Source organism: Eretmochelys imbricata, chromosome 2 (genome assembly GCF_965152235.1).
Source record: "Eretmochelys imbricata isolate rEreImb1 chromosome 2, rEreImb1.hap1, whole genome shotgun sequence".
NCBI lineage: Eukaryota > Metazoa > Chordata > Testudines > Cheloniidae > Eretmochelys > Eretmochelys imbricata.
In genome coordinates this window covers 66,246,500-66,261,062 of record NC_135573.1, presented here as the reverse complement: position 1 = coordinate 66,261,062, position 14,563 = coordinate 66,246,500, and the positions used below count along the sequence as shown (strand labels likewise).

At 43.4% G+C, this 14,563-nt stretch overlaps 1 protein-coding gene across 1 annotated transcript; it reads right to left on the bottom strand.

Moving 5' to 3' along the window:
* Positions 1-277: 277 nt before the first annotated feature.
* Positions 278-10,742, bottom strand: CYP7A1 (cytochrome P450 family 7 subfamily A member 1). Its single transcript, XM_077810237.1, has 6 exons — positions 10,663-10,742; positions 7,619-7,859; positions 4,678-5,288; positions 2,990-3,120; positions 1,279-1,454; positions 278-577 (listed from the first exon to the last, which is right to left on the bottom strand). Exons 1-6 carry the CDS (start codon positions 10,740-10,742, stop codon positions 278-280), a joined length of 1,539 nt encoding a protein of 512 aa, XP_077666363.1.
* Between the last annotated feature and the right edge of the window lie 3,821 nt (positions 10,743-14,563).

The following is a 14,563-nucleotide window of genomic DNA, read 5'->3' as shown; positions in this document are numbered from 1 at the left end:
TTAACTCAGAGGGCAATATTCTTATTCCGTTCACAGGAAGAAGTTGTGTTTGCTGGCAGAAAAGAAAATGTATGCCGGATTCCCCAGTACAAAAATCTCAATTTGCATATGAAAAGCCTGGTGGAAGGAAAAACAACCATTTCTGTAATCCCTACCAGCACTGTGTGCTATTCACATTGCAATGCATTAGCATTATGGTGTAATCTGTTTGGAGTTTTTAGATCAGTGATAATCTTGATACTTACTTTTTATCCTATAGGTAAAATGTTTTATATATTCACAGACATTTTAATCTGTACTTGAAATGAATGTCATTAGTTGGTTGTAAAATACCCAGCCCTGCTCGGGATTGGTCTAAAGAAGGACACGGCACATTGCTGTCAAGAAGCTCAATTTCAAAGTATGAAAGTACCAAAGTCAAAAACTGTTTGATTTCGTGGACAGCAAATAATCTTCCAGGACATTTTGCTATTCCTGATCCAAATGGCATGTAGTAATATCTTAACTTGTGACCGTTGCGATAGAAGATAGTCTTTTCTTTTCTATTCTCATCGAGATAGCGATCATACTTGAATGTCTGTAATGAAAGTTGAAAGTTTAATGTCTATTAGAACCAGATTATGCAGGGAGGGAAGGATGTGCAACTGCACTGACACAATGCCTTCTGGGAAGAGCAGCCAATGCACAGTATGCTCCTTCTCTGTGGCTGGCCATGCTTCCCGTCCTCTAAACCCTTTTGGGAGAGGTTAGCCTCTGCAAGGCCCCTTACCCTGAGCAGCTCTGCCACTTGGGGTAGCAGAATACCCACCCCTGTGCAGGGGCATCACTGCTTGGACCTCTCCTTGCCTTTTACTGACCCACACACACACAACAGCTGCAATCTAGCTTTTTGTACATATGTCCAAATTGGAAGACTTTGTGCCACTTCCCGCATCACCACTGTATGTCCTTAAGGACTTCCCCTTCTCTTGTCCTCTCTTGAAACACCACCACTTCCTGGCTGAGGAAGGCTGAAGGGAGCTGCCTTTAAACCTATCAACGCTACTTTTTTGCTCAGCCAAAGAATTCTCTGCGGAGCGATGGAAGAGGCCAGGGCTGATTTTGCTGCCTCCACTGCGCTCCCAACCCCTGCCTGTTCAGGGAGTTCCCAGGCATAAATCCAGGACCTGCGTGGTAGAGTGAAGCACCAACCACCAGGGCACTGACGCCAGATGCCTTGTTAACAGGCAGTTAACATCTCCTGGAACAGGAAGTTTGTATGTCACTGTAATCACTCACCAAGGGATTAGCATAGATGTCTGGATCAAAGTGCAGCAGCTGAGGATAAAGAGCTACAATGTCATCTTTGCGGATGTTGTAGGAGTCATTATTCAAGTGCAAGGTGAAATCCTCCTTAGCCACTCTGACAGTCATGGATGCACTGGACAACCTCATTGCTTCCTTGATAATACTATCTGTAGAGAGAGAAAAAGAAAATTATTAATATGAAAAGAATCTATGTATTCCCTTGGGAAGGCTGCACAGTTTAAATTGCCTGTAATCTTCTATAAACATGCAATATTATTGAGAGAAGGAAACTGCTAAAATGAATAGAGCTAAGATGCGGGCTCCAGATAGTTCCTGCAACTTTGTCTTCAAGTAATTCCAAGCCTTCCAAGTTCTTCAGGCCAGTCAACTTGCCTAACTAATTCTCTTACTATTTTAAAAGTTTTCCCTTTTGAAATCAAGGACCCTAGTTTGCAGATCTATTTTTGTTTATCATTCCAATTTCAAGTCAATTTGATATGAAAACGAAAACTGTGACCTGGATCACTCTTCCCAAGGAAACAAACAAAAAAAGGGGCTGGATAGGGAGAAAACAGACAAGATCCCTTTGTGGCCTCCCCCTAAAATTGTTCCTCAGAGGGATTTGCCTCACCATTGTGGAAAAAAAACCTCTTCCACCACCTGAAATTGCAGGTCCCTCAATACACAGCTCCTAGCCCTACCTTCAGCTCTCCCCTGCCCAACCACTCTCCAGCTGTGGGCTCCTACTCCCCTGGAGGATTGTGGGGATGGGAGGATGCTGCAGCAGAGGTGACAGACACCTCTTTGCCCTACTAGGGAGCGGCGAGGTCTGTGCAGAGGTAACCCGCTGTGCGGATCATCTTGGGAGGACATTCCACTTTCCTCCCAGGGAAACATTAGAAACTGGAGGCACAAAATATTTGAGACTGGGAAATGAAGCTGCACTAAGATGGGAATGGAATAAAGATGCTGGAGAAAGATGTGGAGAAAAAAAAAATCAGAATAGTGTGGCAGTATCTTCCTAAACCTTAGTGCTCAAGGAAGGAGAATGATATTGACAAAAAAAATGATTTAAAAAAAAAAAAAAGTACATTGAACCTCCCCCCACCAGTAACTATAGGGCAACAATTTCAAAAGCTGTAAGGCCCAGATCCTCACAATTACTTAGGCTCCTAACTTCCATTGACATTAACAGGGGCCTAAGTGACTTGGGAGTGAGCTCCTCAGTCACTTGGGTGCTTTTGAAAATGTTACCCATATTTTAAAAAATATGCATCATCATAATAATGCTTTTAGCCATGTTGTTAGAAATTCATTGTTTAACATTTCTCAAGCATTAGTTTCAACTCCATATATGGTAAGATCCTTCTTTTTGATCTTAGTCCTTTAACAAAAACAAAATACAACCTTACTTTGACTTACCTATAGATCATTGGTGCTGCATGACATAGTACTTAAGCATTACTCATACATGAAATTACATGGGAAAAATGGGATTCCTTTCAAAATTCTGATAATCCCCACACCACAGACATGAGGACTGCTGAGAAGTGTGGCCTTTGCTAACTAAGGATACAGTGTAGCGTTATTATCCTGCTGTTGGATAGTCATTTAGCATTTCATAGGAAGTGTTTTATTGACTATAGATAGAAAAATATCTGAAAGTGGGTGTTCCTGGTACTGTTACATGTGGTGACCATACCTAATACTGGCATATTATCCAGTTGTTTTCGATTCAAGGAGATACATTTGCCATCGAAGTTGATCTTTTCACCAGCATTTCCCAGTGTTTTTTGCACCTCTTCAGTAGCTGCTTTCATTGCTTCTGGGCTCCTAAAATCAATATGCCAGAAACAAAAATATTTCTTACTTGTAACTTAAGGAATGTTCAAAAGGTTTGCTGTTAAATATGATATTCATTTTTTCCTGTCTACAGTGTAGTTTGTTAATCCATGGATGTAACCTGGTATAACAAAAAAGCTACGTAAGAACCTAGAAAAAAATATAAGTATACTTATTTTATTGGCAAAATCCTGGTTGTTCAAAACACTGAAAAGGTCTTCAAAGATTTTGTTCAGTATCCAATTTTGAGCAAGACCAAATTAATGTGTATAATGCTGTTAAATAATGACATGTCTGTTAAGCAATGCCAAGAATAAGGAATATAGTGATCAATCCTAGATTAGGAGATAGCCCCATTGCAGCTAAAAATCTAGATCACATTCACATTATCAGCTGTCCTGAATTATATCCAGTTGGACAATTACATTCTGCCTACCAAAAAAAAAAGTCTCCCCGTAGTTTAAATTAAATAATGTATCCTTCACTTTCTGGTCTTCCATACAGATATGGCAGATGTTAGTAATGGAGAACATGATTTTAAACAGATATACAGGTTCTAATCCCAAAGTCCTTGGGGGGCACAGAACTTCCATGGAAATCAATGGGCGTGCCCAAGTACTTCAGGATCATGTTTGTAAAGTTAATAGACCACTTATGGATTTTTGAATGAAATGTGCTATCTAAATCTCAATCATCATCATTAATGCAGGTAGGTATGGTGTTTTTTAATGTTATGTCAATTTATCACAGAAATGTAGACAGGCAGTGTAAAGTCTCATCTTGAAAAGTACAGATTTAGAAATTTAGCTTGAGGGTTTTTTTAAGACATGTAGGGGATTTGAATGCAGTGGAGTTACACCAGAGTGAAAAGAGAGCAGCAGAGTGAAGAATCAGATGGTCAGATGGGTCAGATCCTCAGATGGTGCAAATTGGTGTAGCTCCATTAACTTCAACAGTGCTACATCAACATAAGCTCTGCAGAAGCCTCATTTTCTTTTCCTGTAAAGCAGCCAATATATATCTGCGAATCCAACAAGTGGGCAGATAAACAAAAGTGTGCAATAAAACCTTGTCGATTCTAGGGCAATGATCTAAAAATGTCCCACAGGACCTACTGTTGGGAGCCCTAGCGTAATCAAGACTTCCACAGGCACTGGTGTTTTTAATACTGTGTTGTTTAGGATTTGCTCTGAAGGTTTAATTAACATAGCATTAAAAGCATCTGTGGCTACAGGAGTCTTCTCTATACCAGGGCTCACAGCATTAGACGAGACATTTTTAGTAAATTTCTCTAATGTAGAAAAACCCTATGTGGGACCATCTCCTTCCCTGGGCAGCATGAGAGGGGTTTCTGTGGAAGTCTTACTTATGCAGGACAAAATCCTGGGCCCGCAGAAGTCTATAGGAGTTTTGCCATTGACGTCAGTGGGACCTAGATTTGACATTCATCCAAGAGCAGAATTTGGCCCTTAATGCTGAGACAATTTCTGAGTGGCAACAAAGTCAAGAAGTTATTTTCCTTTAGAAACTGCAAACACTGCTACTTACCTAATAAGATAGAACAAGCTCCAGAAAGTAGCGGGTATTGTGTTAGCTTGTGAAGCCCATAGTACAGCCAGGTGGGTTTTTGCTTTTTCCTTATCATCAAAAGTAGACAGAGTGTCATTTAAGAACATACGGAGAGTGATGAGCTCAGAGATGTTGCTCCTTTTTCTGAGGTTCTCATGGAGCAGAGCCTCTGCCAGCTTCTCCCGTGCATTGTGGGCGCTCTTGAACACATGGATAGGCATGCCTGCGACAAGGACTGGGAAGATTTTATCAAATTCCTTGAAGTTTTCAAGAGCATTTAGAATAAGTGCTCTCTGGGTTTCCTGCTGAGATAGATTCTGGTCTTGGGTTGAATTAAACTCTGTACCAAAAAGCGTTAAAAAGCCAGATTCAAACATCACCCGGCAACAGAATGCATACAGCCCATCTGTTACCCAGGTGTTGGAATGCAGTTTAGATGTACTTGATTGCAGCATGACATATTGTAGGTTTTTCATCATAGCTTCAATGAGGGAATTCAGGGCATTACCTTGCAGGGTTCTAATGAAAGTCTGATGCATATTTTCAGTGGTGTTTCCATCACGTGGGTCAATACTGCCATGTCCAAAAGCCTGCCACCAAATAAATTGTATGAAAGATAAATGAGGATCACCACAACCTTGGTAAATAATAATTTACAAGGGAAATCATAGCCAAGATGTCATCTTCATAATTTAACACTGGGACATATAGTAAGAACTGTCAAATCTGTAAAGTGATAATTGGCCAAAAGTGGGGCCTTAGGCACCCACTAGGAAAATTTGGTGGGTACAGAGCCCCCACCAGCAGCTCCCCGCCCTGCGCCCGGCCCCAGCTCACCTCCACTCTGCCTCCTCCCCTGAACGCGCTGCTCTGCTCTGCTTCTCCGCCCCGTTTCCGTTTTTCGCGCAGGAAGCCTGCGAGAGCTGAGAGGCAAGTAGCTCTGCACCCACCAAATTTTCAGTGGGTGCTTCAGCCCCGGAGCAAAAGGCGCCACTTTTGGACGGTTGTTAAATTTAGAAGCGGGACAACCGGTTCTAAAAGGGCTTCTAAATTTAACAACTGGTTCCAGCGAACCGCTGCAAACTGGCTCCAGCTCACAACTGGGCGGAGGAACCGGCGCCTGAACTGTGGCCTGAGGCTCTGCCCCTGCTCAGCCTCCTCCCCCCAAGGCTAGGGTGAACAAATGTCCCGATTTTATAGGGACACTCCCAATATTTGGGGTGTTGTCTTATATATGCACCTATTACCCCCACCCTCTGATCTGATTTTTCACACTTGCTATCTGGTCACCCTACCCAAGATTTCGCCCCCACTCTGCCTCTTTGCATCTTCACTCTGTCTCTTCCCCTGAGGGCCCTGCACCTGCCACTCTTTCTCTCCGCCCCCTCTCCCAAAGCCCCCCTGCTCACTTTGCCCCCCTCCCCAAAGGGCCCCTCTCCTGAGGTCCTCTGCCTGCCGCTTGCTCCTCTCTGTCCCCTCTCCCGAGGCCCCTTCCCCTGAGACCCACCCCCGGCAGCTGCTTGTCCCTCTCCGCAGGGATCCCCTGCCCACCACTTGCTCTTCTCAACTTCCTCCCTTGAGGACCCCCTGCCCGACACTTGCTCCTCTCCACTCCCTCTCCTGAGGACCCCCGCCTACTCACTGCTTGCTCCTCTCTGCCCCCCTCCCAAGGCCCTTCCCCTGAAGCCCCCGCTGCTTGTCCCTCTCCACCCCTTCTCCCAAGGTCACCCTGTCCACCACTCACTCTTCTCCACCTACTCCTTTCTGCCCCCCCCCCCGCCTTAGGGGCAAGCAACAGGGGCAGAGAGAAGCAAGTGGCAGGCAGGGGCTTTGGGAGAAGAGACTGAGTGGGGGCAGGAAGAGGCGGAGCAAGGGGGGGCCTCAGGGGGAAGATGTTCAGTGTGGGTCTGGCTATGGGGGGAAAGGCCAAGTAGGAACGGGGCCTTGGGGCAGAGCACGGGAAGGGCCACAGTTCAGGCACCAGTGGCCCTCCCTACTTTTCGGGAGCTTCCAGCAGGGGTGCTCCAAAGGCGGTTGGCCAGCCTGACTCCAAAGGGAGGTGTGCCGCATCCATCATTTCTTGCCCCATTTGGGGAGGCTTAGTCTCCCCAAGCCTCTTATACCTGCCAGCCATGCATTTAGCCCGAGCCCCGTGAGCCCAAGTCAGCTGGCATGGGCCAGCCACGGATGTCCAACTGCAGTGTAGATGTAGCCTGAGTTATGATTAAGGCATTTTAGTGTTTGAGGTCTGAGGTAAGATTAAACTGATTTGTAAAGACACATTCTATTTTACAGATGTATATTTGCTTCTCAGGGTGTCACTGCAGGGCAAATAAAGGGATAAATCAGTAGTGACCATTACTATCTAAGTGTTGTTTGAGGTCCTCAGTGAAATGAGTGTGTGGATTAATCTAGAATTTAGATTCTAGGACACAGGCTTTTACATTACACAGCCAACACCATAACTGTTATTCTGTTGGCAGAAAGTCCAAGGTTTGAATGGCCTGAATGAGACTTCTAGAGGTGACCCTTCCAACTACTGACTGAAGAACAATGCTAGGCTAATGGGAAGAAACTTGTACTGATGGGAGTCTATGCCAGACCTGCTCTGTGGATATATAGAGGATTTCAGTTTCCAGGGCTGCTAATCTGGCATCTTTCACAAGTAGTAATTTGTTTTTAAAATTAGTCAATTCAATATAAATTCACAATAGTGCAAACCATCTTGTGCTGTACTTTTGCTCTAGTATTACACATTGTTGGTAGATTTGAGCCAGGAGACAAACTATCTTTCAGACAGGCAGACATACTGAAAAGTCACATATAGATTAACTAGGTACAGTCTGACTTGACCATGTTGATATTTTTCATATTAAATATTAAAATATGTTAAAATACTACTGTAATTTTAAAGCGGTACCTTTGCAGAAGCAGCAAAGTGAAACTTTTTCCAGTCCAAATGCCTTCCTTGAAGTATCACTGAATGGTATGAAAAAGGGTCAGTGAGAAAATGAACATATTTTCCAGCCACTTTGCAAGTAAAAATGTGCCCATATTTCTTTTGTCTTGCTTTGAGAAATTCAAGAGGGTTGGCACCAAATTGCAAAGCGCAGCCCAGATATGGAAGTAGCCCATTTTCCACTGGCGGCTCACCTGGACGCCTACAAGTTACAAACAAATGTTACAAATTAGGGTTATAAATTAAGACCTGTCCTTCAACTTAGCCAGCTAAATAAGATTGTGATACCGGTCTATTTAGAACATTCAGTTTCTATCAGTGTTGATAGGAAATTGCCCTCCGTTTCATAACAAATCCATGATGAGGTCTATAGTATCTTAGAAAGAATGACCTTAACAGCCTACAGAAGCCTTATTAGAATCCAAGAACAACAAAAAATGTAGTTTGAACTGAAGCTATATCACTCTATTATTCAAATAAATAAGCGATCCTCACGTAAGTAATGCTGTGCAGAATGAGGTCCAGAATTTCTGGTTTGTAGTTTCTGTTAGTAATAATCCACACTTGCTCTCATTAAAGTCATTGGCCCAGCTCTTATTGACTTTATCGGGAATAGGATAGAGCCCTAAGCACCTAGGGCCTGACCCTATTCCAGCTGAAGTCAATGGCAAAGCTCCTTCAGTAGTGCAGGTTCAGCCCCTCTAGAGCAGGGGTGGGCAAACTTTTTGGCCCGAGGGCCACATTGGGGTTGCAAAACTATATGGAGGGCTGGGTAGAGAAGGCTGTGCCTCCCCAAACAACCTGGCCCCTGCCCCCTAACTGCCCCCCTCAGAACCCCCGACCCATCCAACCCCCCTCCTCTTTGTCCCCTGACCGCCCCTACCCGCCCCCTGGGACCCCACCCCCTATCCAACCGCCCCTTCTCCCTGTCCCCTGACTGCCCTGACCCCTATCCATACCTCCCCGCCCCCTAACAGGCCCCCCAGGACTCCCACACCTATCCAACCCCCCCTTCCCCTTTTCCCTGACCGCCCCCTGCTCCCTGACTGCCCCCCAGGACCCCTGCCCCCTTATCATGCCAGAGCCAGCCACGCTGCCGTGCTGCCCAGCAGGAGCGGCGGGCCAGAGTGCTGGCGGCGTGGTGCGCTGAGGCTGCAGGGGAGGGGGACAGCAGGGGAGGGACTGGGAGCTAGTCTCCCTGGCCGGGAGCTCGGGGCCAGGCAGGACGGTCCCGCGGGCCAGATGTAGCCCACGGGCTGTAGTTTGCCCACCTCTGCTCTAGAGCCTGATGCTGGGAGTTGCTGACTACCTCAATGCCCCTTGGGAGTTGAGGATGCATGGCACTTTGCAAGAATCAACCCCTTAGTTGCTCAGGATTGGGCCCTTAATTGCTCTGCAAATTCTAAAATAGATAACATTACCTCAAATACACACTCAATTAAGACTGTATAAAAAACTTATTATTAACAGTTCTAATGGACAGAAAGAAAGGAGGAATAGAAGATGGATGGACAAGCATCATTTGGACTTCCAGAGACATGAAGATAGGATTACTTTATTTATTTGGTCGGTCTTTGGCTTGCACAATTCTCTAGCACACTGAATGCTGAGGCCTTTGAACCCACCAAAGAAAGAGTATTACAGTATTGTTGTTTGCATGTCCCGCTTGGGTCTGATTCTGCACCATTGAAATCAATGGGAGTTTTGCTCACAGGCCCTATTTCTACAAAGCACTTAAGCACATGCTTAAAATTAAGCAAGTGTTAAGGTGCTTTGTTGAATGGGATCCAAATAACTGTATTCCTGGATATGGACACCCACAGTAAGTCACTAATAACTTTTAAATAATACATGTCAAAGAGATTAAAGTCAGAAGGGACCTCCAGACTGTTGTAGTAGGGTGGTCTGCACCTTTAACCACCTGCAGAGCTAGGGAGCAGCAGGCTGTAGCTTAAGGAGAAGCCCAGCAAGCCTGTGTTGGGAACTAGCTGATCTAGCTAAGCAGAAGCTAATGACTGGATCTGATTCCGAGCTGGATCAGCTGGTTCCCAAAAGCTGCCTGCTGGGCTTCTCTTTAAGCCACAGGCTGCTGCTCCCTAACTCTGCAGGCCCTTAAAGGCTACAGATCATCCTGCTACAATCACCTCCTAATCTAACCTGTATAGCATAGGTCACAACACCGCCCAGCACCTGTACACTAAACCCAACAACCAAGATGAAGCCAAAGTATTACAACTTACAGAAGATCACTGTTCCCCAGATCAAAGATGCTGCTAACATTTCAGGCAATCTGAGTGAAATTTCAGGAGTTTCAAGTGGAAAGGAGTAGCTAACAGTACAGTACACTTTAAAACCAGAGAGTGATGCAAAAGACAAGTCAAAGAGCCACTTTTTATAGTAAATATATTCATGAATTTCTTTGTTTCTGTACAGAGCACATGCCAATAGGATAAAGACTTGAGAGTATTTACTCAATACAGTAAACAAGATGAATGATAACTAGCATTAAAAGTCATTCAATATGGCTGCAGTCCAGATTAAACTACATTGATACAGAAAAGAAAATGAAAAAGGTATAAGGGATAAAACAGTCATCTGTAATCAGAAGCACAAACATGTAGGATCTGATTTCACAAAAATACTGAGCACCTGCAAATCCTGTTGATTTCAACAGAAGCTGCACATACTAAGCACTTCTGAAAAATCAGATCCTTAATGTTCCAAATGATGATAACCTCATTTACAAATGGATTCCTCCTTTCTTTGTATCTCTATCTTCTGTTAGTCATGACTATAGATCTGCATAGCCTGCTTGTTTTTTTTTAAATTTATGTGCACAAAAAATGCCATTAGAATATAAAGATTTCAAAGAACAAACACCAACATCACCGTTGTTATCCTTTACGTATCCATCTGCCAATGTTCAGACTAGTTTTGTCTCAGCTATATACATACTATCTTTTTACAGAAATTAGAGTTGGGATATGTTTAAAAAGAAACCTTACCTCCTTCTTAGTCCCAGAACAAACCAAAAACAACAGCATAGTATCATCACTATTCCCCAGATCAAAGATGCTGCTAACATTTCAGACAATTACAGTGAACTTTTCAAATTACAGTGAAAAAGAGTAGCTTGGTACACTTTAAAGACTGAGAGTCATGCAAATGACAAATCAAACAGCCACTTTTTATATAGATCAGGGGCACAAATTTACTTAATTGAACTTAAATAACCTAGGCAAGCTATTAATTAACCATTTCTGGATAGAAACTATTATGTCTTCATTCTGACTGATATCTCTGTAAAAAAAACTTGAGAGACTTAATCTGGACAGTTGCAGAGACGGCCTTGAGCTGGTATCAGCAGATTCCAAAGTAATCAAAGAGCTGTAATAGTTAATAATTTGAAGGTCTCTCAGGTGTGTTTTGATCTGTCATGTAGATTTATCAACTACAGTTTATAGTTCAAGTTTAGCAATATAGGAGATGACTAGCCAACATACAGACGGTGGTAGCTGGTGCCCCAAGTACTTACCATAGTTCCCTGACTTTTCTGCCACAGCACCCTACCACACTTTATGCTCTCCCTGCAGATTGACTAAATTTTCAAGGGAGTCAGGGGAAGATTTGGGCTGGGAATGAGAGATTAATAGGAAAATGGGAAGAAAAAGATTGTTTTCCCTCTCCAAGCATCTGTCACTGTCAACATGAAAAGCATGGACACAGTTACAGCAGAGGGCAGGAGTAGGAGAAAACAGCATTAGCCTCATTTTGCTGTTTTTGACAAGTCCCAGCCTCCCTCTCCCTCCTCCAGTCTAGCTCTTACCTCCTGATCTATCTTCCTCCTGTCTGCACACCACCAATTTAGTCAGGCTCCTGGCTGGATCTGGACACTCTAGTCCTGATCCAGCAAAGCTCCAAAGAATATACTGAACTTTCAGCACCTTACAGGATCAAAACCCTCTTTCATCAATTAACCCCTTTCTCATGCACATCCTTATAATCCTTTCTCCCCACTCACCTACACTCAATTCTGCCATTTCCCTCCCCTTTCAGAAACTTTGACCCCATCAGATGCTCCATCTAACCTAACCCATTCCTGCTCAGAAATCTCCTTCAGCCTGACCCCACCATATTCCAGATCTTCTTTCCCTTTAGCTCAAAACCTAGAACTCATCCTTTCCTATTCATCTCACATATACTTCTGAAGCCCCGCCCCCTTTGACCTCACTCTTCCCTCTGGCTCAAAATCCAAGGTCCTGCTCACCTAAACTTCCAGGCTCAGAACCTTTTCCTGTGCTACCTACTTCACTATAGGCTGAGAACTTCTGGAGCTCAGAAACATCCTTCCATCCCACCTCACTCATAAACTGTTCCTCTCGCGTCCTTACCACTCTGTACCCACCTACCCCTCACACACACTGTTAGAACCCTGCCTGGGGCTGCTGACTGATTCTTGCTGGCTCACTAGCACCATCTTGGATAAAAATAGATGGGAGTGGCTTTCTGGGCAGAGGTGACTAGGGTCTGGGACAGAGAGGTTCTGGAGGGAATTCCTAAGAGCAGCCTAGCTTATTGTGTTATCATTATTCTGACTTCCAATAAAAGAAGAACCCAGGGAGAAGGGTCAGTTTGAGCACTAATCCAGTGTGTGTGTGTTCTGATATCAGGGTACTCCTTCTGCTTAGAGAGGGATAAGGATGCAGAGTAGTCACCTTCTCTAGCATTCTTTAGTGACTCAGTGGTAGGTTTTAGGGGTCTAGTCTCAAGAATTGGAAATTCAATCTAGTCTTAAAGGGAATTCCACTGAAAAAGGGCTACTTGATTATATGACAGTGTCATTACACATCTGCTTTTTCTTGTCAATAGTCTAATTTCTGAGTGACTACATTACAAGACCAAAGTTAGAGTAGTTTATCACAATGAGGACACTGGATCTCCAATGAGGCAAAAGGAGTGGCTGTAATATTGCTGTTATAATACAAATGTAATCAAGACAAATTATGCTTTGATTGGTTTCAGAGTAGCAGCTGTGTTAGTCTGTATCCGCAAAAAGAACAGGAGGACTTGTGGCACCTTAGAGACTAACCAATTTATTTGAGCATAAGCTTTTGTGAGCTACAGCTCACTTCATGGAATGCATCCGATGAAGTGAGCTGTAGCTCACGAAAGCTTATGCTCAAATAAATTGGTTAGTCTCTAAGGTGCCACAAGTACTCCTGTTCTTTAAGCTTTGATTGTAGTTCAGACTCTTGCCGCTAGGACCTCAAATCTTGGCATCCCACCAATATCAGCAATGGCATTTGGACAAGTTAGAAGATTCAGATAGTAAGTGATGTCTCATCAGTCATTTGGGACCTCACTTTTTTGAAAAAGAAGCTGAAGCTCTACAGTCATTTTGTAGGCACACCTCTATGCTTATTTTTGCACATGCCCTCACAGTAAATGAACATGAAATTGGGTACATGTGAGCACTTTATCCCAGCTCACTATACAGTGATTATCATTAAAATGCCAACATTTTCCAATAGTTCTCGAGCTTTACTGTCTAAGACACAACAGTATTTCCCTCTACTTAGAACATGTGTTGAGAAATAGCCCTGGCACTAAAATGTTTTATAGCAATTATCTGGCTTTTGTCTTCTAAACTATGTAAATGGAAATTCCTGATATGCAGTTGCAAGATATAGTTAGAAGATACGTGCTTCTAATGATTTTGCGAATTTATGCAAATGTATACACATTTACAATCTACTACCATTTTGTTAGAGGGTATCACAGGTGTGGCAGCTGTTTACAGTATAATTATTGGATGTAGCAGAGGACCTAGCCCACTGGCTTCATATCGTTCCATAAAGTCCTAATTGACTCAGAAACCCTGCTAACTCTTCTCCACCACATGAAAAACATCCCAACCTTCACATTCCCACCACTCCACACAAAAGTGATGAGTTGGTTAGAACTGTGTAAAACCAGTGTGGATTTTAGGAATTTTTGGGGCAATTCATTGTGTGGTTTTTATATTCATCTAACTTTGTGAACCATGTAATTTTGAGGACACAGAGACTTTTTTTCCTTTCTAAATATCACATTGTGCAATTCACTTCTCTGTGAAATTTCCCACTCAGGAGATTTGCTCCAGAAGCACGGTGGAAATGTAAAGTCAGTGGGAGTTTTCCTTTTGTAAGGACTGCAGAATTTGGCCCTTGGGCAAAACTCCCAGAGCAAAGCCAAAGTCAGCAGACTGAAAATCTGATGGATAGAAATCTTCTTATCCCATGTCCCCTTGCTCCACATTCCAGGCAGGCTGTGGGACTGCAAATAGCTCTTAACTATGCTAATGTAATTGAGACAATTTTAAATTTTCTTGAACAAAGACAAAAATCCTTTAAAAAAAAAAAGAGCTTCCTCTCTCTGTCTGAAGGCTGTCTGTCTCCTTCTGCATGTTAGCTGAAAGTCCGATCTCACATCCTCCTTCCTTTTTTGACTTCCCGAAAAGACCGCCCCTTTGTAACTAAGCTTACAGGCTGCTGCTTATATCCTCTTTTGGTGGTCACTTTGTAAGACTCATGTTCCTTACTCCCAGTCTACCAAGCTGGTAATTTCCATTATGGGAAATTTGCACATTGAGCAATAAGCTAAAACCCTTTCAATTCTGGATGTCCCTTTATGCAAAACAATGTCTCTTCTCTTCCCATGTGCAGGTCTTAGTCTTTTGTTTAGCAAAATTTTTTTCAATAAATAGGGGGTGTGTCTGCAAAAATTTCTGCCTCCTATGAGCTGGAAGGTCATATAGCAGTAATAGGATTTATTCAAATAACAGATATTGACCTATTTTATTTTAAGATCTTTGGCTCACGACAGCATAACACATGCATCTAGATAGTTCTGTCACACCTGCTCCTT

Coding starts and splice junctions, on each gene's coding strand:
- CYP7A1 (XM_077810237.1), bottom strand. CDS start 10,742: ATGTTAGCAGCATCTTTGATCTGGGGAATAGTGATGATACTATGCTGT. Junction 7,860..10,662: donor GTTCTGGGACTAAGAAGGAG/GTAAGGTTTCTT, acceptor TGTAACTTGTAG/GCGTCCAGGTGAGCCGCCAG. Junction 578..1,278: donor ACATCTATGCTAATCCCTTG/GTGAGTGATTAC, acceptor CTTTCATTACAG/ACATTCAAGTATGATCGCTA.